Genomic DNA, 25,181 nt, shown 5'->3' on the forward strand with positions numbered 1-25,181 from the left:
CTCCCGCTTCTCTGAGACTACACCAATATTCTTAGATAATCCAGTTATTTAACAACAAACTTTTCTATCATTTGATTGTTTTGTTTTTTTGATTGTCCAACTGTTCAAATCCATCATGTCTAGTTTATTTCATATTTATTTTTTCAGATATAACTGCTATTTAAATAAAACTAAAAAAAAAAAAATTTTTTAGATAAAAAAGCTCGTTAAATGCATTATTTTTCCTTCATTTTAATTATTCCATTAGACAGTACAGCTATTTAAAAGCAAAATATTTTATTTTTTATATTGTTTAAATGCAATACATTTATTTTATTTTAAGTATTTGTAGCGATAATTCAGCTATTTAATGCAACATCTCCCATCATTTTCCAGTATTTTTTAGATAGTCTAGCTATTTAAATACAAAATTCTTTTAATTTTATTTTAATGTATTATTAGATAGTCCAGCCTTTTCTTTAATTTATGGAGTCTAGCTAATTAAATACACAATTTTTTCCAGAATTTCTGTTTTTTGTTTAGATAGTCTTATCTATTGAAATGCATTATTGACATCCATTATTTTTATCCTCAATGTCCCTTGTGGAATAGTCCAGCTATTTAAATGGCATAGTTTTCTTTAATTTCAGCTACATTTTCTTAGATAGTCCAGCTTATCCAGCTATTAAGCAGCAATATTTTATTTTAAATATTGTTTCCTGCAGATAAAATCAGCTGGATGTGGATCCACTTAGCATTGATGTGTGTGTGGGAGATCATTCAGACCACTTGGGGGGACTCTGGTATCCTATTCCCAGGTCCGGAGGAGGAGTCTCTGCGTGGAGGAAGTATCTCCACAGATTGGTTGTGTGTGTGGAGCGGCGACCTCCTCCATAGTGAGCTTGTTGCAAGCCATCGTTAAATTTAAACTAAACCAAAACACGTCCACGGGAGGAAAACGGGCTAATCCGCCTTCGACTAGACACAGTTTTGGTCTTCGTCTTGTGTCCCTTCGTCCAGGCTGAAGCGGTGCAGCAGCAGCCGGGGCCAGAAGCGAGCAGTATGCATTCGGACTGCAGGCTGCTACGGGCAGAGCGGTAATGGTGGGCCGGGGACCGACAGGGGCCAGGGTGCTCGTCCTGTCCGTGCTCATCGTTCTCACCGCGGAGGGCTGTCGAGGGCAGAAAGGTTGGTGCCACACATCTGCGACGATAACCGGTGGGAGGTCTGTGCGACCGCAAATACACGGACACGTCCCGGTTTAAGGCGTTTAAACACTGCTTAGGGGACTTTTAGGACGTCTTTTTGTCCCGCTTACTGAAACCTGCCTTACATGGCCGTGTGTCGGTGTACGTGGGCTCTGCTTCACGCCACGCACTGTGGAGGTTGGTGTTTTGGGTGGAAAACGGCCCAGGGAAAACCAGGCAAACCGGTTCCTGAAACTTGGCGTTTTCGGCTGTTATTTTGTAAATGTGTATTCCGAATGAACAGCAGGCTTGAAAGGATGTGTCTTACCAACAATGTAACCGTATGTTAACGATTTCAGTATCCCAGTAGTCTTATTTACCATTTAAATTTGCCATTTGTTTGGTCTTTTAATATGTTGTTTTACAAAACGACGTCATTAAATAATTTAGGGCAGTTTCTTTGCCATAAATATAACTAAATGATGCATCACATTGGGTTATATGTTGAGCATCTGGAATCAAATGAAACATTCAGTTATTTTTAAGGGTCCAATAATAATCTTGAGTTAGTTGAACTACATTTAGGTGGATTGGGTTATTCTAACCCTTTGGGGGTGGGGTAGCAGTTGAGTGTAAACACGTGGGCCTAGTGTATCATTTCTTTATTGCAGTATCAGTACTTTTATACACTTTTTATACACAAATAGGCACACAACTCTGCAGGTTTTCAGTAACATTTGTGAGTCATTGGCGTGTTTTTGTCCTACTCATCTGGATAATGTCCCCTAGGGGGGGGGGGGGGGGGGGCTCTTGCATAACTCAAGGTTAACAAAATATCCACTTGGCACTATGGATTGTCCCTGCAAAGTTTCATCACAGCTATGAGTCCACAATAGGGATAAAAAAAAGTAATATTGACAACATTTCTTACAGCACAGTTTAAAATGGAATATGACCTAGCCAAAGCGACACAAGTAATCCTCTGCCACTAGTGGCCTATCAGCAAACGTTAATAACATAAGTTTTAGCTGGATGTGAATGCTTTTTACAATGGTCTGGTTTGCTCGTTTTACTTGTTTGTATCTCCTCACATTTTAATATTTTTTGGTTCAATCAGCATTCTACCTGATCATTTGCTTTTACGCAGAAGGATTGGCTAAAAATAGGAGGTGTTTTGGGCTGAAGCAAGATAAGGTTTTAACTATGTCAACCCGTTACCACAACACAGAAACTGAGATGGCATTTCCTGCTAACCTTCACAATACAATGTTTGCTGACTTTTTTTTTTGTCTCTTTAGTGGTTATGATAAAAGTCAGGTAATTTGCTTGTTTGTTTTGAGTGTATAGATAGGTAAAAATATTAAATTACGGCTAAGGTTGGTTTAAAATCATTCTACTCGTCTTCAGATAAACCAAATAGTTTGGTTGGACTAAGAACTATGTTAATAGGGGTAAAGACATATAGAGGAGGTATATTCTGGGTATGTTTACCGTCCGTTAGCCTTGAACATGTTATTATCTAATAACTTAACTCATTAAAATAAAACAAACCCATCTGAACCCATCAGAAACATGTCTCTTTTAAAACAGATGTTGACATTTTAAAACAGTTTTTTGTTTTTGGTCTCTGTGAAAAGAGCTTCACTGCTTTGCGTTTTGTACTGACCCACATTGAGTAATTTCATATCCTGTTAGAAAACCGATGTGGTTATGTGACTCCACTGGAAAATATCTGCTAGCTGGAGGTCTCTCAGAGGTGTTTTGGTTTGATGAGGGGTCATAATCTATATAGTCATATTTAATTTGAGTCAACTAGCCCAAACGTGATCAGAACCACAATCCATGGAAATACAGTGTGATATGAAAGCTTTGGAAAATAATACACATTTAAATTATGAGTGAGATTAAAGAATTTCTATGATTTATTAATCTCGGTTATTTATCAAAATAAATAATTCAGTGACTAAGTAGATGACATTTTGAAAAAGAGGCTAATTGCCCTGGGGCCTTTTTAAAAGGAAAAGCAGTCTTATCATTGGCCACTGCATGATTGGTTGAAGATGCATTTTAATTCTCAGATTTTTGCTCAAGAGTTAACCTTTCTAAGTTTTGAGATGGGAAAATGAACAGGCTTCCTGAAGCTGGACTGCAGCTGGGAAAATCTAACATTTCTCACCAACCCTGATCTCTAAATTCAGTATGGCTGCTATACATGAATAAGTTAGTAACCAATGAATATAATTTACTCAGGTTTTGCAGTTTACTGTCAACCAGTTCTGTTTGCACAAAATCTCTGGACTAATACACACCCAATCTAGTAACAAAAATAATCAATCTAACACTTAGAGTGAAATACAGGTAATGAACTCCTCTCAGTCCTTAAAATGAAAAAATAAAATTATCAGACTGTTCCTCTGTTGTCTTTAGTAAAAAAAACAACAACAAACTAATAGAATAAGTGTTGGCCAGCAAAATGTTGTTTTCATATAGAGCTCTTTGTGTGTGTTCGTGTGTGTGATACATACGAAAGAAAATAAGATGAACGTGGTTTTCCTGACTGAGAATGACCACTAGGAACGATGATGGCGCCTGCACTCCTCCACAGATGCAGGACAACCCCAGCAATCTCCGTCTCGTGTGGTTCGTCAACAATTACAATCGCTAGCAGGAAAACATATTGGCGGACATCAAGAAGTCCGGTGACGTGCAGAATGTAGACAGAGACACACACCTCTTGGTTCCACAGTAGTTCAGAAAGGTTGTACATTTCCCTAGGAACTGCTATAAGCTTCGTTCTAACACAAGGTTAATAACCTCCATCACAGAAATATAATCACATATGAGTAGTTCAGTCAGCATAAGATTTATTTTATCCAAAACGACACATCTTGGACATTGAAAGAAATTAAAATGTGACTTGCAAGTGGTTATTTGAAGTCAAACAGCCCACGGCAAAATGTACATTTGGCCTCCAAAACTTTACCAAATTACGGTCAACCTGGTACATAAAATAATAAGACATACAGATGACATAACATCTTACTTACAGTGCTCACCTAGCATGAATACATATTATCAGGCGTCAGTCAGGTCACGTCCAGAATGTAGACAGGGACACGCGTCGCGGTTCTGCTGCAGTTCTGAAAGCCTGCGATTTCCCCTAGGAACTGCAGTCCTAAAATGACGTTGTGCTTAACACTTAAAGGGACACTACCTACAAAACTGAAACAACACTAGTATGACGGTAAACCCTCAAACAACAGAATAAACAAATACAGGTGCAGCTGGGTTACATTACCACAGTGGAACATTGTATATTTGCAGTATATGTTTGTGCGTTAATAACTTGTATTGCTAGTTGTCGTTAATGTGGTCTAAGTTCTTGGAGCTGAAGCATGATAAAGTTTGCTTTAATATCATTCTCAGACCAAAATTCAGAGTGGGGCTGTTATATTATTGTTGAATACTTGAGGATATCAGTTGTATTTAACCCACATTTTTTCACTCTTTCTTTTACAGATTTACAAAGTCCCTGCCACTCTCTATGAGTCTTAGGATCTAAGTCACTAAAATTCTTTATCAAAGTCCGCATCAAGAGTCTGCATCAAGAGCAGAAAGTCCATCCATCTGACTGGGCGATTTTTGGCACACATTAATGCATCTCATCGAAAATGCAATAGTCTACTAAATAATGCATCAAAGCAGTCCTTTGCAATTGGGGTGTAGGCCACATCGAATATTGCGACAATGGATTCTTGGATTCAATGCATTGTGAAGCTCCACTTCAGATGTAAATGGAGAACCACACAAGTCTGTAACAGAACTTGTTTCCGGTGCCACTACTATCCTCCACAGGCTGTGCATGGAGTTTTAAAAACACCCCCATTTGTTTAAAAAGCATAGATGCAGGCAATTCCTCAGCTGTGTGTGTTGGTGTTCTCAGGCGTTCAGTCATAATCCTGGTGTCTGTGTAGAATAGTGTTGACTCCACGGAGCCCATTCATTCGTCAGATAAAGATTCAGATTAGGTAACTAACAGTCATTATCTGTCTGATTATTTTTAGGTGATGATTTGAAATGGAAACCTTCCAAGTTTTAAAATTTGGAATCAGCTTTTTTTTTTGTATTAAAAGAAATGAATGTTGAAAACTACTACCTAGTTTTGAAGAGTGTAGTAAAAGAAAACAGTTTTTCTGTGCTTCAGCTCTAAGGTATAAATGCTTTTTTCCCATTTTTCCCATTCAGGCAAGGTCTTTTCTAGTAGAATAAACAAGTTTATAAACGAACAGAGAAGGTAGGTTATAAACTTGCATCTCTCCCATACAACTATGCAAACGAATAACAACACATTCCTTTAATCTGGTAATTTCAAACAGTAATTAAATAGGCTCACGTACATAACTGCTAAAACTGCACGAGAGCAGTATTTTCCTGCAACGTTGACTACGTCTCATATGCGCAAGAGCCATATTGAATAATAAACTCAGGTTTGCTAGGGGAGATTCTACTTTCTGTGTTTGAATTTTGACTTTTTTGGCATTTTTATTTGCGTTTTCCCAACTTAGAACTCTGAAGTCTTTTGGATACCAATGGAACTCACTGTGAATTCCTTAGCATATTGGCTGCAATGGGTGTCAAAAACATGCAACATTTATATTTTAGGAAGAAGAAAAGTAGTTTTCTTGTTATTCAAAAGGCAACAATTTTGTATTTGCGCAAATTGCTGTAAATACTTCTTGGAAATTGTTTTGGTTTTTTTTAAAGCTGTGATGGTACACACAGAAGAGTTATGTCCAAAGTACATTTTACAGATTGAAAAAGATAAACGTTTGAGCCCCAGTTTGCTTCATTGGATTCTTGGTAATCAGTGGAACTCTGGGGATGTGTAATTTGTCTAATTTAGCCTCATGAACAGTATTGTTTGTTTGCTCTGTGCAGAAATGTGTAACTCAGACCTTTTGTCTTAAAAGCAAAGTCAAATTGTTGAGCTAGTGCGAGGTGTTAACTCTCAGGGGCTCCAGGCTTCTCCAGGGAGCTGGCTGAGGTTGTTAAGATGTAAATGGATACACAAAACAGTGTTTTCGGAATGCTGCACACACTTAATTTATCAGAAATGTTTTAGAGATTAAAGGGTAAACGAGAAAGCCAAGACGAGTTTGTTTTTCTGGTCTACTTGGTCCTCTAAGAAGCTTGCGAGAAGATTCCTCCAGCTTGAAAGCATCGATGCCCTGAACTTTTTCTAGTCATATGGACCACTTAAAGGGCTTTAACACATTCACCCAGCTGCATGAACCGCTGCGCAGATTGGGAGGCAGCTTTGGGTTAAGTGGAGGAAGCTGGAATCGATCGTGCAACTTTCTGCGGGTTTCTGATTGCAAGATGACTATTTTTCCCACAGTTGCCTCAAATGAAGTTGTCGTTAGACAAATAAGTTACCTGCCATTTGGTTGCCAGTTTTCATTCTGTGCTTCCTGGAAAGCTTTGAGTACAAATTGTCTTTAAGAACTATAAGAAAATATAAAATAAGAATTTAAAGTATTTTCTTTACTGGCCTTCCTGTTGTGAGTCATTAGTTGTTGAAATTGGGAGCAGAGGAGATGTCACACTGTGTGATAGAGCAATCGGTATGAAATTGGGTTTTATTGAATGTAAAAGAAATATAATTTCATGTCATTTTAATCTGTCTAGATTATCTGACAATTAATGAGTGCTGTCAGTGCAACCTGTTGGTGCTAAATTATGTTGTGTTCACCAAACAGAAAGTTTCTGATCAAGTTGTAAATCCTCAGATTTTTGACACCAAACAATTTTTCTGTGCATGTCAAGGTGTACTTATTTTTTGTGGGGGTTGTGACTATTCAACACATATATGGAGCAGACTTATCCTCACAGTAGATTTTGATGGGTGGGAAAAGCGGTCACAAACGCCCCATGAGCAGAACAGTATCTGCTCTGTGCAAGGTTTGGGACTCTGACCTCTTGTTTTGTCGTAAAGAATTGTGAGTTGGTGCAAGTTTTAAAGTCTCCACCTAATTTTACCGCAGCAGAGATCGTGAATTATGGACTCTCCAGACTAATGAGGTTTCAAAATGCCACAAACTTCTAACTTACCAGGAAGGTTCCTGAGATAAATCAGCTAAAGAGGAAATGTGGAAGTTAAGACAAGATTTGGGAGGAGAGGGTAATGCTCCCTGTTTTCCTAACAAAGAAGAAGGTGCTGTGCCACAGAGATGCAACAACAGTTTCTAAATGAAGCAGTCATTACATGTGAATGTTAACCTGACATTTGGTCAAAAAGAGGATCTTGTATTAAGTCAAGGCCAAAACTGTTAAAACTGGCTCAAGTTTTCTCAAGTTTCACAACTTCTGCTGTGTTATATTTTTGTCTGTTTCTGTGTTACGTTGAAGTTTCAATAATAAACATTTCATTCATTCCAAAGGATATTATTAAGAAATACATAAAGTTTATGCCAAGCAATAATGTGTTCTCAATCGGGTTAAAACTGTGGAGTTTCCTGGCCACAAACCCATAATGTGACAATACAACCTTGGTTTTTGTAATTAAGTAAATTTTTATTCATTTTGGAAAAAAAGGCATATAATCTGATTAATCTGAAAAGTAACCTAGACATGATGCAAAGTATCACCATAAAAACTGAAGCAGTAAATTTTATTTAAAAAAAACATTTGGCCACGACTGTTCAGAGCAGAGAGTATATGGGAAAGCCAGAGTCGTATTCAAAGTTAAACTGTGGTTGAGTTAAGGTAAAACAAACCTATTTGGTTATTATTTCCTAAGGTAGCTGAAGACACAAAAAGGTGCAAAGTCTATAATCTGTACAAAAAGGAAATGGAATTTCTCACCTCATTCACTATCTTGTCCCTCTTTGCGCCCTTCCTTCCTTGTGTGCTTCCTTTTTTCCTTCCTAGCCAGACCATAATTTGTCAAATTTTCTTCTTTTTCTCCTTAGTTTGTTCTTCCTTGCTTCCTGGCCTACTTCCCTTCTTTCTATCCTTTCTTGCTTTCCTGATGCCTTTCTACCCTCTCTAACTTTTTCCATCCTTCCCTTTTTTGCCCGCCTTATTTTATTTCTTTTTTATGCATCCTTCCCTGCTTCTGTCCTCCCTTGTGCCCTTCTGTATTCCCTTCTTTTGTCATTATGCCTTCCTTACTTGTGTCTTTCCTTCTTTATGCCGTTGTGTCCAATGCCCATCTTTCCTATCTATTATTTATTCCTTGCTGCCTTTAGTCATTTCTTTCTTTCCTTTATTGTGCCATTCCTCCTCCATATCATAATTCATTTATTTCTTTGTGTCCTACCCCCTTACTTCCTCTCTTTTCTTTCTTTCTTTCTTTCTTTCTTGTTTGCTTGCTTGCTTCCTTCTATTTATTTTCCACTGTAGAAAAGGCTGAACACTGTAGATGTATCGGCCCAGAATAAAATGTGAACTTTAGGTTTTGATATTTCAAAATTAACTTAAATGAGTGAAAACTTTGGTGCTGAAACTATGGACTGACGAGGGGTATTAAGTCTTTGCAAATGTAGTTTAATTAGTTAATGGATTAAAACTAGTATTGTTGAACTCAAAAACAGGGAACTTTAAGACTGTCGGATCATGTATTGGCTGTATTAATGGTTACTCATGTAACATCCTAATAAAATACGTTCTTTTTGGTTTTGCTTTGTAAATATTTTTAAAGTCTGTGTGTTTATGTTGCCCTGCAGGTGATGGATGTGGCCCCAGTGTGCTCGGCCCCAGCAGCGGGACCCTGTCCTCTCTGGGGTATCCCAGGACATCCCCGAACAACGCTGTGTGTGAGTGGGAGATCACGGTACCGCGTGGAAAGAGGATCCAATTTCGATTTGCTCTGCTGGACATACAGGACAGTGACTGCCAGGTCAACTATATCCGCCTCTACGATGGCATCGGACCCGAAAGGAGTGAGATTGGTGAGAGTGAAAAAACAAAGAAAGTGACTGACTGGTTTTCTTTCTGTACCCAGCCCTGCCCAGTCAATACTTAGTAGACACAGTATTTTGTCACAATTACAGCTACATGTCTTTCGGGGTGTGTCTCTTCCAGCTTAGCGCACCTGACGACTGAAATATTTGCCCATTCCTCTTTTGCTCTAGATTTAGCTTTGTTCATTTTCCCATCATCTCAGACCAGCTTCATAATGCCACTACCACCTTGTCTCATTGTTCCGATGGTGTGTTCAGGGTGGTGTGCAGTGTTGGTTTTCTGCCACAGATAGCGTTTTGCAAGTAGGCTGAAGAGTTAAACTTCTGTCTCATCCAACCAGCCTACCTTCTTCCCATTAATATGTCAGCTACATAGATTGTGGCAAATGAGACCTCTTACAGCTTTTCAGCAGTCTTCTTCTTGACATGAAGGTCAGATTTATGCAGTGCAAGACTAACAGGTGTCCTAGACAATAGAGTCTACCACCCGAGCTGTGGATCTCTGTAGCTCCTCCAGAGTTACCATGGGCCTTTTTGGTGCTTTTTTGATGAATGCTGTCCTTGCTTACAGTTCAGGTGGATATTCTTTAATAACCAAACTAGAGCTGCACATTATTTTGCAAGTTTATCTGAAAGTCCATGCGTAGCTATATGTAATGCATTTAGTGAAGAACTGCCAGGTTTTAAGGGGAAAGGGGTGATCCGTCCTTTAGCAGTTTTAATTTAGCAGATATCAGCCAGAAGCAACTTTTTCCATAAACCCTTGTTAGATTGAGATTGAATTTTGTCTTCCAGTAGCTGGATAAGACCACTCAGTATCTGGGACCTCTGTTTACTATGAACCCAGAACAAAAAGACATTAACACTTAAACACAGGGTGTGTTATTATTGCTACGTTTTCAAATATCGCACGGTTTCCTAACCTTGTTTTCAACTTCAGCACAACGTCATCCCTGACTTGTCTGCTCTGTCCTTTGGCCTTGATGACTTTCAGGCAAAGCTGAATTTTCCATGTCTGAGTGTTTTTTTTGAGAGCTTCTACTTTGAGACAACGGACCTCCATCCTCAAGCCCAATGCCAACCCTTTGGCACATGATACTTACATAAGCTAAAGTACATAGAAACATACTGCTGTGCAAGTTGAGTTTGGGAATTCTTGGTGTGGGAGGCAATAAGAGAAGAATTATTCTCAGAATGAATTGGTTTTCCTGGTGTTCTTGACGGTTCCACCAGCAGAACCACAGAAACCCACTGTGTGCGTAAGGCTGGAAGCAGGAGCTGTTTGTGAGGGGATTGTACTGGTCATGGAAACTCGGTCCAAAGGCACGATGTCAGTGACCAAACTATTACCCAGATTTAAATAGTCTGAACTGTAAGGAGTCTGTGTTTGCATTTTTACATTATACTATACAGTCTTAAAGGCAAGGGATTTGATATTTTTGTTATTATGGTGCTCTCTATATAATTTTTATTTATGTTGAGCAACCATCAGACTTGGCACCAGACCAGTCAACTCAGTAGCAAGCTAACAACAATATTAATGGGTGCAAGGCAATAAATGCTCCGCTTGAAATATAGGTCATATTAAGTCCGAACAAATTATTGTTGCAAACAACTTAATAATGTTACATAATGGATTATCCTGTGCCATGTAGTCCCCACTGGTCTTACATTTCATGTTTTATCAAAAGGCTTTTAGAAGTGACATTCCTCTGGGTTAATCCTTTAAAGATGTGAGCAAAGTAACTGGGAAAATATGCTGATCAACCAGAAAATCATGACCAAGGACGGGGAAAGAAACACTACTCATTTTGCTAGAATGCAATGTTTACGTGTCCCATACTAGTACAGGTCCTTCTCAAAATATTAGCATATTGTAATAAAGTTCATTATTTTCTATAATGTCATGATGAAAATTTAACATTCATATATTTTAGATTCATTGCACACTAACTGAAATATTTCAGGTCTTTTATTGTCTTAATACGGATGATTTTGGCATACAGCTCATGAAAACCCAAAATTCCTATCTCACAAAATTAGCATATCATTAAAAGGGTCTCTAAACGAGCTATGAACCTAATCATCTGAATCAACGAGTTAACTCTAAACACCTGCAAAAGATTCCTGAGGCCTTTAAAACTCCCAGCCTGGTTCATCACTCAAAACCCCAATCATGGGTAAGACTGCCGACCTGACTGCTGTCCAGAAGGCCACTATTGACACCCTCAAGCAAGAGGGTAAGACACAGAAAGAAATTTCTGAACGAATAGGCTGTTCCCAGAGTGCTGTATCAAGGCACCTCAGTGGGAAGTCTGTGGGAAGGAAAAAGTGTGGCAGACAACGCTGCACAACGAGAAGAGGTGACCGGACCCTGTGGAAGATTGTGGAGAAGGGCCGATTCCAGACCTTGGGGGACCTGCGGAAGCAGTGGACTGAGTCTGGAGTAGAAACATCCAGAGCCATCGTGCACAGGCGTGTACAGGAAATGGGCTACAGGTGCCGCATTCCCCAGGTCAAGCCACTTTTGAACCAGAAACAGCGGCAGAAGCGCCTGACCTGGGCTACAGAGAAGCAGCAATGGACTGTTGCTCAGTGGTCCAAAGTACTTTTTTCGGATGAAAGCAAATTCTGCATGTCATTCGGAAATCAAGTTGCCAGAGTCTGGAGGAAGACTGGGGAGAAGGAAATACCAAAATGCCAGAAGTCCAGTGTCAAGTACCCACAGTCAGTGATGGTCTGGGGTGCCGTGTCAGCTGCTGGTGTTGGTCCACTGTGTTTTATCAAGGGCAGGGTCAATGCAGCTAGCTATCAGAAGATTGTGGAGCACTTCATGCTTCCATCTGCTGAAAAGCTTTATGGAGATGAAGATTTCCTTTTTCAGCACAACCTGGCACCTGCTCACAGTGCCAAAACCACTGGTAAATGGTTTACTGACCATGGTATCACTGTGCTCAATTGGCCTGCCACCTCTCCTGACCTGAACCCCATAGAGAATATGTGGGATATTGTGAAGAGAACGTTGAGAGACTCAAGACCCAACACTCTGGATGAGCTAAAGGCCGCTATCGAAGCATCCTGGGCCTCCATAAGACCTCAGCAGTGCCACAGGCTGATTGCCTCCATGTCACGCCGCATTGAAGCAGTCATTTCTGCAAAAGGATTCCCGACCAAGTATTGAGTGCATAACTGTACATGATTATTTGAAGGTTGACGTTTTTTGTATTAAAAACACTTTTCTTTTATTGGTCGGATGAAATATGCTAATTTTGTGAGATAGGAATTTTGGGTTTTCATGAGCTGTATGCCAAAATAATCTGTATTAAGACAATAAAAGACCTGAAATATTTCAGTTAGTGTGCAATGAATCTAAAATATATGAATGTTAAATTTTCATCATGACATTATGGAAAATAATGAACTTCATCACAATATGCTAATTGTTTGAGAAGGACCTGTATAAATGCCTCCTACTGCGTGGGGGAGTGTCATGATTTGAGTTGATTTTAAATCTTCAGACTTAGTCATCTTTTAGTCAGCTGCTCCTGAAGGATAACCTGAAGTAGGAGGCGTATAAAGTCCTGCTATGGTTAAACTCAGTTGTGCTTTTGTGAGTACATTGTTTGTGCTGCCTCTATTATTATTTTGGGTCTGGGATTAAACTTGGTTTCAAGTTTGATTTTATTTTTTTTGTGATTAAGGGAAGGCTGGCAGAAATGGTTGTGGGGAAACACCAACAGATTCATGGTTTATGCTGCACACGTTTGTACACAGCCTGCAAAGAGCTACTGATATTTGTGCAGTTCTTGTGAAATTGAAGGCAAGGCATGGGCCTGTTATCGAGGTATACCGAAGTTTCAAAGAGTTAAGCTAATATTTTCCTTCCTACGGTTTAGTGTACCTTGAATGAGACATCAAACCAAAGTCCTGGAGTGACCTGATTTTTCTCAAGCTTTATATAGAGTATGCAGTGCTGCCCTTTCCCCCTATGTTGCTGCACATTGGCAGTCGGCTGGCTGAAAGCAGGCTACCATTCTCTTGCCCCATAAAGAGCAAAACAAAAAGATACAATAATCTGTGCAATAATCAGTATAAAACTACTATTGAACATATTGGGTATCCATTCCATACTTTTTATCAAGTATCTATGAAGCAAAAAAACTAAATGGAAATTATGAATGTTAAAATAATCAATGTTATATTATTTTACCAGCAGTAGGAGTACTGGTGGCTTTCCTTGCTATTTTTAATAAAAAACAATTACGTCATCCTACACATTTTAGTTTCAGGGTTTTGTGTACATTTTCAGGTAGTTTCACTCAAGGCTATTATATTCTGAGAAGCTAGTACAGGTTTATGCCTATTAAGAGGTTTAGAAAGCCATCTACTGTTATAAAAACCTACTTTACTGTGATATGTCACTGCAACTAACTAATCAGAATAGGATGGGTTCTGATTGGGTGCTGATTGGGTGTCTCCAGTCACCCGATTGGACCTCCCTTTCACAATTCCACCAAAGACAATTAGATAATCTTTGTTTTTCCCACCCAAGTCCACATGGAGCCATTTAAACTACTACTGTACATTGTTTCTTCTTCTTCTAGTCACCTAATATCTCTTCCATTACAGTAAAGTACTGCGGTTTGGGTCAGAATGTCGATGAGCTGGTCGAGTCCTCGGGTAACCAGGTGACAGTCCAGTTCATGAGTGGGATGCACCGCACTGGGCGTGGATTCTACCTGTCCTACTCCACTACTGAACACTCAGGTATGCAGGCTGTGTGCTTACTCGGCACTATTCAATTTTTCTGCTCCATTCTACAGCGGCATTCGTTTTAATTACGAGACTCAAGCACTGAGCCTGGTTCTTTTTGTGTTTTGGCCCTGGGGGTAAGAGTTGCTAGGATTGATTGTGTTAGTCACAGATGTTTTCTTTCTGTGGCTCAGCTTTAGTTTTATGGCTATGGAGTAGTTGTACTGTCCTGGAAAAACTCCTACACAAATCTTTTAACATATGGGTTTGTCTAAAAGCTGGCAGCTTGTTGCTGTAACCTTGTCAGATGTACAGTTGAAACCAGATGTATAAAAAAACAACCATTTTTTCTCACTCTGACTTTAAATCAGAATGTTTCCTGTTTCGCATCTGTCAGGATTACCAAAATTATTTCTTTTTGCTAAATTCTCAAACAATAAGTGAGACTTTGTCTTCATATTTACATGCCTTTTCTTAGTATTTGGTAGAATTGCCCATTGAACTTGACATGGGTGACATGGGTCAGATGTTGTGGGTATCCTTTCACAAGCAGAACTGGTGTGACTGGGTCAGGTTTGTAGGCTGGTTTACTTAGACACACCTTTTCAGCTCAGCCCAGAAGTTGTCTATGGGACCGAGATCTGGTCTTGGTGATGGCCACAGCAAAACATTGACTTTATTTTCTTTAAGCCACATTGTAACTTATCTGGCGAGATTCTTAGGGACATTTCTTCACTTGGATGTCCATTCTGGCTGATATCTTGAGATGCTTCTTCAATGTTTCCATGTGATGTTGTTTCCTAATGATGATGTCTATCAGTGTCCACTGCAGCAAAAACATCCCCACAACATGATGCGTGCACCTCCATACTTTGAACTTGGGGTGGTGTTCCCAGTGCTTGACGATCGTTATGGCCAAACATTTTAAATATAGGTTCAGCGGACCGCACAAGATGTCTCTTAAAATTAGATTCTTTGCTACCAAATGCATTAGCAGTCAAGCCAGCATCTTCGCAAGGTCTTTTGCTTTTGTTCTTCGGTTGATTCACACACACAGCAGCAACACATGTTCATCCCTGGGACACAGAACATGTTTCCTTCGTGAACATAATGACACTTGGACCTTCTCACAGTTTTGATACTTGCATAGATGTGTTTGAACAGATGAATGTGGCATCCTCGGGCTTCTGGAAGTTGTACCAAAAAACGAACCAGACTCGTGGAGGTCCCTTCCTGATGTCTTGGCAGGTTTCTTCAGATTTTTCCATGATGTTACACAAGGACGCACTGTGTTTGAGGTTTTTCCTTAAAATACACTCATCGGTGTGCATCCATTTAACCCAAAAGCTGCGAATTAACCTATCAGAGTTTCTATAGCTGTGACATCATTACTACGTTTTTAGCAAATGTAAATCATTTTTGGTAATCCTGATCTACATCTGATCTACAGGGAAAGTTTAGTCTGATTTAATGTCAGTGATCTAAAATAGGTTGTCTTGTTTTATATAGTGTATCTAAATGTCTGCTAGTTAGTAGCTTGAACTACTTTCCTAATGTGGTATTTGTGTTTTTAGAAAGTAAAAAATCTTGCCTTATGTCAGGATGACTCAGGCATCGGTTCACATGTTTGTCAGCACATTACAGAAATATTCTAAGGTTTTAACATAACAGGCAAGGGACGAACTGAAGCCACGTGAGATGGAGCACAGTTACGTGTCCTCAATTATTTAGCTCCAGTGGTCATCTGGGCTTGGCTGAATCACACTGGGTGGCATTTTTTCCCCACCACAAAGCATGGTGCATGTGTTTTCATCCCGTGAAAATGATCACTTAGGTGAGTGTGGGTGGGCAGCTTGAACAATGACGTTATCCGATCACCATGGTGATTTGAGGTGGGTTTTTACTGGCTTAACTTTGTTTTTGACAATATTAACTTGGTCAAGACAGCGAGAGGCTGCAAGTCACCACAAAGTTTACGTGACATTCACAGCAGCCCACATCATCCAGTGAGACGTGACTGGTGTGTTTTATCGTCCATTGTCTTCCCACGGGCTCCCAGATTAATGCAGGGCTACTTTGTTGTTTTCAGAGTTTACACGGAAACATTCAGGACATTGAGTTCAAAATTGAAATTGAAGCTCCTCAGGTTTATAGATTGAGATTCATTTTTCTTTGTGATGACTAAAGGACGTAGTTTGAAGCACAATAAGGACAAATCCAGGACGGTTGAAGTAAGTCAGTTGAACATACTAGGAGCAGTGCCGTGGGAATATTCTGATCTGATCCCAGATATTGTATAGAGGTCACACAGAAATGTCACTGTCTGCTTAACTCATCTTGTACATGCTTCCCTAATTGGCAAAACATTTGACATCGCTCCCACGGTTAGTTGTTGGATGTATAACAAGGGAATTTGATCCTAAATTGAAGCCTTTTGAAAAGCAGAGCAAGATATTGAATCACATACATATTTGTAGTATCAGTGCGTTCAATATCTCTATTGTAAAGGAATGCTTGGATGCAAAGTTTGGTTGGGTATAATATTTAATTCACACTCTGCTCCAGCTGAACGAATTCACACTTTCCTTAATGCCCACACCAGGTGCGTTTCCTTAGTGTTTGAGATGCTAATGCTCGTGACAGGAACTGGTGAAGACAAAGGTCCTGAGGTCAGCAGTCGAACCACTAACTAGACTAATTCTCTTCGTATAGGGGACGCCTGCTCTGCTGCTTACACTCGCACCATGTTGAGCACACTATCTCCACTGTGAAACATGGTGCAGGCAGCATCATGCTATGGGGATACTTTTCTTCAGTATGACAGAGAAGCTATTTGGAGTTGATATTGAGATGGTTGTTCAAGCTTCTAGAGTTCTACCCTAAACCACTGTAGACACGCAGCCAGAGCTACACTGGAATGCTGTAGATCAGGTTAGAAAGTCGCAGTCCAGACAAAAATCCCACAATGTGTGGCAAGCATTGATGTTCACAGAGGTTCTCTTTATCCACGTTTAATTTTGTTGATCAAAGTTGTCGGAATGTGGAAAAGTCTGAGGGGTGTGAAAACCTTTGCAAGGGGCTGATCAAGAATAATTTGATCTGTTCAAATTGTAACCCCATATGGTGGATTTCTGTGCTTTAATAGTATTCCTAAAAGTAGTTCTGGTTTTGTAAAACAATGTCTCCTATATTGAGGACTTGTGGTTTATAATTTATACAACTGATTGCAGGAAACGTTGTGGCTTTTGCTTTTAATAGAGGAGGAGAGAACAGTTGTTTTGCAGCAACATGCAGATAAACCAGTTCTAATGGTGTTTGTTTGCTTTTGCAGATCTAATCACTTGCCTTGACAAAGGATCTGATTTTCCAGAGGCAGAGTTCAGGTGAACAGTGTATGCTTTGTACTGATTAAATGCATTTTATTTTTTTAAAGACTGGCCTGATGTTCATTGTGTCTCTTTCTTCATAGTAAATACTGTCCTGCAGGCTGCTTGACGTCTACAGAGGAGATTTCTGGAACTGTACCAAATGGATACAGAGAGGTGGGTAGCAGTCACTGCCTTTCTCTGTCCTCGGCTGATGACCTCACAGAACCCCTGCCGTGCCTAAGGTCATATTGCTTAATCTCCTGATGATGACCTCATGACTCATATTTGTTTTCATTTTTTTGGGAGCTTTTTTGCTGGCCGATGGAGGGAAGGGTGTTCCTGGCAGATGGGAGGACAGGGAGGAGCGCGGGGGCGTGCTTTGGGGAGCGAGGCACCCCACAGGAACAGAGGAGGGGCAGGGTCACTGGGTGAAAGGGAGGTTAGATAATAGTTAGGCTGAAAATAATAACCCTGTAATCTAGTCCAGCTGCAGGAGAGTGTCGAGCAGAGCTGCTTGTTGAGTGTTTCTGGAGAGGCAAAAACCTGCAGAATGAGTCTGTGTTATTGAAAGGTTAGCGGGACATTTTGTGTGAGTGTGCCGGGATCCTTCATTTGCGTGCGTGCATGCCATTCATTCATATCTTGTTTTCTGGACGGTGTAGGGGTGGTTGTGGATGCATGATTCAACATAAGAGTCGCTCCACCAAGATCACAATCTTGCCGCTTACTTTTTTTCAGTCTGTCTCGTATCTAGTTTCTTGCTTCTGCATCTCATTTTACATGTGTGTTTAAGTGTGTGGTTTTCTTCGTTGGAGGCAGGATGCAGTGACTTTGTCGCAGCGGTTTCTTAAAGCTCTCTCCATGATGCGGCGTATGATTTTTAGGGAGGTTTAGGAGTCACGCTGAAGGTGTTGATGGCTTGCGGGAGCCTTTAACTGCTGCGTTCGTGTGTAAATCCAAGTATGCTGCTCATGCACTCGTCACTCTGTGGGCCACCAGTTTTCCCACAATCTTCTCAGCTGTGAATTCCACTGTGGGTCTTTTTTCCGTAATAAAATTTCACTCCAGCTCGAGCAGCTGCCCAAACGGAGGAGCTGCTCCTCGTAGGGGAATCTGGATTTTTGTCAGCTTCTCTGTGATGTGGAAGCAGGTTTGGACAGGAACGCAGCCGGCAGTGACTCATTCCCATCAGTGGCTCCCACTGTCTTCTGTACAGAGAAGTTGACATCATCCTGACTCATCAGCTTTTATTTGCCCGAGTCTGAAGGTTAAAATGATCGCATTGTAGAGCAGGACGGACACCAGCTCGCTTTCAAATGAATAAAACCAGCAGCGGCGCTGTAGTGGGTCACAAACACCTCTACTTATTGGTCATTGCTTCAACTGTTTCTAATTGCTAATCCAATTAAAGTACAGGAACAGTTTCAATTAGAGTTCATCTCAATAATCCTTGTTTCAAATGTTGTTTTCTTCAGATTGCTAAAAATGGCCAATTTTGGGTTAATCCTAGAACTTTACAACACATTGAATCCCAAAAGCAATATCGTTGTTCGCAAATGACCTCATGGAGGCAATATGTGGTGTGCTGTTATAGTTGTGTTGCCGCCCATTAACGCTCTGCATGCCAGTAACATATCTGGCCAGTAGAATGGACTCTTCCTGCCCTTGGTGTCCACATGTTATAGTGAGTGAAATGGTAACGGCCATGGAGGGTGGTGGGAACTAGGGGATGATGGAGAAGACAGGAATGTGGAAAATAAGGGTAAATCATAACCGATATCCACATAGTACTTTTTTTTCAGCTATACGTTAAATGCATATCTTCCAAATACTATGCAACTCTAGTTGGTTCTTTAACCTTTAAGTGCATAACTACTAGTATTTGTCGGGGTTTTTGGCGGATCTGTTAAGAATCAGCAGTTGTATTATATGCCCATTGTGTCTTTGAACCAGTATTTACTTGTTATATCAAAATTTATGAAGCCATCATGATGGAGAAACTGCAGAACCTCCAATGGTTGAAAGTTGCAAGGCTCCTTCGATGGAAGTCTTGCAATAATTCACTAGCACAGGTCTCAGTAATACATTTAGCACTTCATTTTAGTATTGAGAATAAATCGTAATATCAGAGACATATCCCAGTTCTAATTGATAATAAAAAAAAACTAGCAAGATAAATTTGGAGAGGGTCTGAAGTGTTACCTTGATTGATTGATAGTTGAGCTGTTTTTCCTCGGATTTTAAGCTAAGATGTCCACGCAGTTTTCATACTGACAAAGCTTTTTATTTTCTACATGTCCAAACATTGTTTATCATTTTCCAGAGATACTTTAAATGGTTCTCTTTCCACTGAGAGCTTATCAGGGTGTTTTTAAACGACTGGTACTGGAGCCACTGAGGAATTTCGGCCTATTCCCATTGTTCTACTGGCTGTGACTTCTGCCATACCTCTAGCAAGCTGTGCAGCGGCGTCCAACCTTTAAAAAAGTGTTCACATTGATTGAGAGTAGTCATGAGAGAGTAATCAACTTTTACCATGCTATATTTTTTATAAAATGTAGTGAAAAGGATCAATTATTTTTCTCCAAACTTGTGGACCTTTTACATTATTTTATTATGTTTTGAGAGATGTCGGTGTCATTTCGTAAATGATTTTAAATCTAAATCCCCCAGGGGTATGAATAATTTTGACATGTATGTATGTATGGTGCCTTCACTGATCAGGAATAAACTGTATTTCTGAGTTTCCGGCTGGGTGATCAACCTTTGATTTCTCTGTGCATCTCTGGAAGTTTGAAGATGAATGTTAAGTTGTTCCAGTCATTTGTTCGTTGAATGCCCTTTTTTACCACCAGCTTGAAAACCTATTTGAACTGTAGCTGTAGCTTGCATGTTCTCACAGTTGAGCAGATATGGATCCTGGGATTCTGTGCTGGGCTGTAAAAGTATATAGGAACAATATCTCACTGCAGTCTTCCTTCCCTCTGCTCCTCCCTGCAGTCGTCCCCTGTGTGCGTGGCGGCTGTCCATGCAGGTGTGGTGTCCAATGCTGTGGGAGGGAGGATCCATGTGGTGAGCAGCAAAGGCATTCCTCACTACGAGGGAACACTGGCTAATAATGTCACTTCCACTGGGTGAGGGATGCAGACACTGCAGGGGCACAAAACTGGCCCTAGTTTCTACCTCACTGGGCTCTGTTCGGTCATTTCTTCATGGTTTCTGTTTTATCTTCTTTCAGAGGAACGTTGTCTGACAGTCTTTTCACCTTCAGAACAAATGGTGAGCTCATTTTTCAGTTTTTGTTTCATTCTTGTCAACCCTTCTAGCTCTGTACGGATCAGCTTTTGTACATGTACTTAAATGTAAAGAGTGTATTTTTTCTTATAAAAAAAACCAAAGAAACTAATTTATGTGCAGCCTTGTCCCAACATACATAAAAGCATATATTGTACAAACCCTCCCTCTGTATTATCTGTGCCTCTCAGGCTGCTACGGGACGCTGGGGTTGGAGTCCAGCGGAGTTGCGGACACTCAGCTCAACGCTTCGTCTGTGTGGGACTGGAACACCACCAGCGGTCAGCGCAGCGTGTGGAGGCCATCCGGAGCTCGGCTGAAGAACGCCGGGCTGCCCTGGGCTCCTTCACACAGCGACCGGCAGCAGTGGCTGCAGGTTGATCTCAAGAGGGAGAAGAGAATCACAGGTGTGTTTCTACTGTCCTGAATGTCCAGTTTTCAAAAATCTGCCTCAGCCTATTTCAGTCTGTTGAGCTGTCAAAAAAACGTTTAATTACTCAGCATGTGTTAGTGGACAGTTGTTAACTTCTCGGACAAACACAACCAAAGGCTTAGCGATCGCTCTGTGAAGCATGAAACTAGTTACAGTCCCGGTGTTAAGCATTCAGCCAAACTAAAGAAATGGCAACACAGTGTTGGTCTTCAGGCTGCTAACATATCGTTATTGTACTATTAGTGAGTGCAATATTTACATTGCAAAGGACTTTTTGGAGTGACATACACGTTGGCTAATATATTCCAAGTGTTATGAACTTGCATTTTACATGCTAATGTAATGTTTAGGCAGTTGGACAGAGTCTCAGGGCAGCAGATGCTCCGATCGGACACAAACGACAAAATGCTAAAGGTCACAGAGTGATGGAAGCACAGATAAGAAACGGAGAACGAAGAAAATAGGCATAAATCACATCTGATTTTATCGTCACAATATTTATCAATATTATCGCCATAGCGAGATTTCCTAATATCGTCAGCCTTAATTAGTTTTTATCGGTAATCTGACTGTCTCCTGTTTGTCCGTCCTTGCAGGCATCATCACCACAGGTTCTGGCCTGAGGGAGTACCAGTACTTTGTGTCAGCGTACCGGGTTCAGTACAGCAAAGACGGCAAGGAGTGGCATTTCTACAGGGAAATAAATTCTACACAAGACAAGGTACAAAAAAAGAGAAATCAATAAACTCTCCTTGCTCAACCATTACGTCATTTGCTTTCATGCTTTTTCCCTCCAAATGAGTGTAAATGGTTAAATTCATTCCATAAAGCTGCACTGCAGGAGTGCTCGTCTCCCTAGCAGCTGATATTGACTGAAAGATGTAGATGGCAGGAAATGAGAGGAGGCAGTGGTTGGAGTTAAGTGCTGTGATGGGCGAATTAGGACATTCTGGTATTAATAATGAAAGGATATGGATTGAGTGGCTGAGCCGCTGTCTGTGATGGTTCCCTCTGGGGAATTTTCACACTTCCTCATTGTGTGAAAGAAAGTAGTTGCCAGCTTTGCCAGTGGGGAAACAATTGTTGTTCATTGTTGTGTCACTCCTGACTTCTAGCACTCGTGAATAAGATTTTTTTCTTCTTCTTCTGTGCTAGATTTTCCAAGGTAACATCAACTACCTGCACGAGGTGAGGAATAACTTCATTCCTCCGATCGAGGCTCGTTTAGTGAGGATAAATCCCACCTTGTGGCACCAGAGAATTGCACTTAAGCTAGAGCTGCTCGGCTGCCAAGTTCTTGAAGGTAAAGGAAGTTTGTTCATTAGTAAGGATGCCTTCAGGTCTGGATATAGCACAAAAGTGTTCTTACCCCATTACCCCATTACCTTTTTCACATTTGTTTTATTTTTGTGTATTATTTGGTTTATATAGTCTGATCTCAATGGGACATCCAGGTTAAATGAAGGTAATAATAAAAAAAAACACACATACATTTATTTTATTGTGATTTTTGTTTGTGATAGACCAACACAAAGTAGTGCATAATTCTGAAGTGGAAGGAAAGCTAAATTACTAGATAATACATTTACAGCATAATAGTAAAGGTAAATTGCATCCTACGTGTAGCTGGTCAAGGTGTGATAGCTCAGTTTAGTGCTAGGTTGCAGGGCAGATTGCTGCCACCCAGCTCAGAATCAACTGATCAGCTCACGGTCTTGGCAGACTCCTTTCCAGAATATTATTGCAATAAATGTACTCGTCTTCCGCTTATCCAGAACCGGGTCGCGGGGCAGCAGACTCAGCAGAGACGCCCAGACGTCCCTCTCTCCAGACACCTCCTCCAGCTCCTCCAGGGGGAGCCCAAGGCGTTCCCAGGCCAGCCGAGAGACATAGTCCCTCCAGCGTGTCCTGGGCCGTCCCCTGGGCCTCCTCCCGGTGGGACGTGCCTGGAACACCTCCAGAGGAAGGCGTCCAGGAGGCATCCGGTATAGATGCCCGAGCCACCTCAACTGGCTCCTCTCGATGTGGAGGAGCAGCGGCTCTACTCCGAGCCCCTCCCGGATGGCCGAGCTCCTCACCCTATCTCTAAGGGAGTTCCCGGCCACCCTACGGAGGAAGCTCATTTCAGCCGCTTGTATCCGGGATCTCGTTCTTTCGGTCATGACCCAAAGTTCATGGCCATAGGTGAGGGTAGGAATGTAGACCGACCGGTAATTCGAGAGCTTTGCTTTTCGGCTCAGCTCTCTCTTCACCACAACGGACCAACACATAGTCCCCATTACTGTGGCAGCTGCACCGATCCGTCTGTCGATCTCCCGCTCCATTCTTCCCTCACTCGTGAACAAGACCCCGAGATACTTAAACTCCTCCACTTGAGGCAGGAACTCCCCTCCAACCTGAAGAGGACAAGCCACCCTTTTCCGGTCGAGTACCATGGCCTCGGACTTGGAGGAGCTGATCCTCATCCCAGCCGCTTCACACTCGGCTGCGAACCGCCCCAGTGCATGCTGTAGGTCTTGGCTAGAGGGGGCCAGCAGGACCACGTCATCTGCAAAAAGAATAGAAGAAATCCACTGGTCCCCAAACCAGACCCCCTCCGGCCCTTGGCTGTTCATAAAAGGCAGCCCTGCCGGAGTCCAAGACGCTGGTCTTGACCACCACGCGCAGCACAACCCACAATTATGCAAGCTTTCCCTATAGTTAAATTGAATGGTCTGGAATTTGATTCACTGATGATGCTTAAACAGTGAAAACAGGCTGCAGCTGCCACCCAAGATGGCGGTCGCGAAGTGCGGTCACGTGACCGCGACGTCATGTGAAAACCCCCCATTGTCTACAATGAAGCATGGTGGTGGCAGCATCATGCTGCGGGGATGCTTTTCTTTAGCAGCGATGGCAAAGCTGGTCAGAGTTAATTGGAAGATGGATGGAGCTACCGGACAAACCTGGGAGAATACCTGTTAGAGGCTTGAAAAGAGGTTCAGCTTGGAATGGGCTAGAACAAGATTTGAAAACTCATGTTCTCAGACGCCCTCTGTCTAAGCTTAAGCTATTTTAAGAAGAATGGGCAGAAATCTCTGACTTGCAAGTGTAATATCAGCAAACGGCGGTCTGCGGTTTTAAAGCGAGCATCGACTCAGAGGAGCGATTGCAAACGCATAACGCACTTTTCAGATTTTATTTGGGGAAAAAATAAGTTTGTAAACCATTTTCTTCCACTTTAGTACTGTGTTTTACTTTGTGTTGGTCTATTACATCAATAATCACTTCTTTTAATTAAGGGCTCCCACATTGAACCAAAAACTGTTGTTAGCAGCATGTGGAAAACTCCAGGGTTAAAGCATGTTAAATTTTAAACAAAGACAATTAAAACAACTTTACAATGAATAAAAAGTCAGATTGATTACTGGGCATCCTTTACTAGCTGGCAATGCAGATCCCAACAAAGAGTAACTGTATTTTCTTTTGTTTTGGGAAAACGGGAAGCAGTTTATAAAAGAATGTTTTTTTTGCCCCCAATGTAGCATTTCTCCTGGTTTTCAAAAAATACTTTTTATTGTAAAAGTATTAACTTTTAACTTCTAAGAACATTGAGGTGTAGGAAAGAATTCAATTTTAAACTTTCTTAAAATGCGTAGAAACTCGAGCAAAGGTTTTAACTTACAAAAACAATTTTTTTCTTGTTGGTCAGTGAGGTTGAATACTGTTCCAAAACTGTTCACCACTTCTGGTTCTGGTTCCACTCCACCTCCTGCGAAGACGAAGCATCCGCCTCATCTTATCGAAACCACCCAAACCCCAGACATCAGAAACACGACAATGCCTCCTCACACTGGCAGAGGTAGCTTTCACTGGAATAAAGCCTCTCATCCTTACTGTCGATCTGTGTTTTGTACTTCATGTTGTATTTTCGCTCCCAGATGTGGTGTTGACAGCAGTTCTGGTACCGGTGGCGGTCATGGTCCTGACCGCTCTGATTTTGACGGTGGCTTGTGCTTGCCACTGGAGGAATAAGTACGCATCTTCTCTTCTTATATCTCCTAAACCTACGCTTTTCCCCTCCATGACCATTTGTTCTCTTTATAGGAAAAAGAGTGCAGAGGGAACGTACGATATTCCTTACTGGGATCGCACAGGTACGTCACCGCTCTGTCAGGTAGGTCTGGGTGTGCAGTGGTGTTGAAGCTCTGCAACTCATTATTGA

The 25,181-nt window shown here is 41.2% G+C and overlaps 1 protein-coding gene across 2 annotated transcripts; it reads left to right on the forward strand.

Moving 5' to 3' along the window:
- The first annotated feature begins 762 nt into the window (after positions 1–762).
- On the forward strand, positions 763–25,175 carry LOC124870947 (discoidin, CUB and LCCL domain-containing protein 2-like). 2 transcript variants are annotated; one of them, XM_047369819.1, is made up of 13 exons: positions 769–1,167; positions 8,894–9,118; positions 13,760–13,897; positions 17,214–17,265; positions 17,352–17,424; positions 20,251–20,384; positions 20,489–20,529; positions 20,736–20,951; positions 21,574–21,698; positions 22,133–22,280; positions 24,669–24,818; positions 24,898–24,991; positions 25,064–25,175. In XM_047369819.1, the coding sequence occupies exons 1-13, from the start codon at positions 1,080–1,082 to the stop codon at positions 25,158–25,160; spliced, it is 1,581 nt and encodes a 526-aa protein (XP_047225775.1). In that variant the 5' UTR covers positions 769–1,079; the 3' UTR covers positions 25,161–25,175. The 2 variants fall into 2 exon arrangements, with proteins under 2 accessions (XP_047225776.1, XP_047225775.1); XM_047369820.1 differs by lacking the exons at positions 24,669–24,818; positions 24,898–24,991; positions 25,064–25,175 and adding an exon at positions 22,409–22,437 and having other exon boundaries at positions 763–1,167.
- Positions 25,176–25,181: the final 6 nt, after the last annotated feature.

Source organism: Girardinichthys multiradiatus, chromosome 7 (genome assembly GCF_021462225.1).
Source record: "Girardinichthys multiradiatus isolate DD_20200921_A chromosome 7, DD_fGirMul_XY1, whole genome shotgun sequence".
Classification (NCBI taxonomy): Eukaryota; Metazoa; Chordata; class Actinopteri; order Cyprinodontiformes; family Goodeidae; genus Girardinichthys; species Girardinichthys multiradiatus.

Bases quoted from the DNA above. Each gene is read 5' to 3' on its own strand.
- LOC124870947 (XM_047369819.1), top strand. From the start codon at position 1,080: ATGGTGGGCCGGGGACCGACAGGGGCCAGGGTGCTCGTCCTGTCCGTG. The intron at 1,168-8,893 runs GTTGGTGCCACA...GTTGCCCTGCAG, and splicing joins GGGCTGTCGAGGGCAGAAAG to GTGATGGATGTGGCCCCAGT. The intron at 24,819-24,897 runs GTAGCTTTCACT...TTTCGCTCCCAG, and splicing joins GCCTCCTCACACTGGCAGAG to ATGTGGTGTTGACAGCAGTT.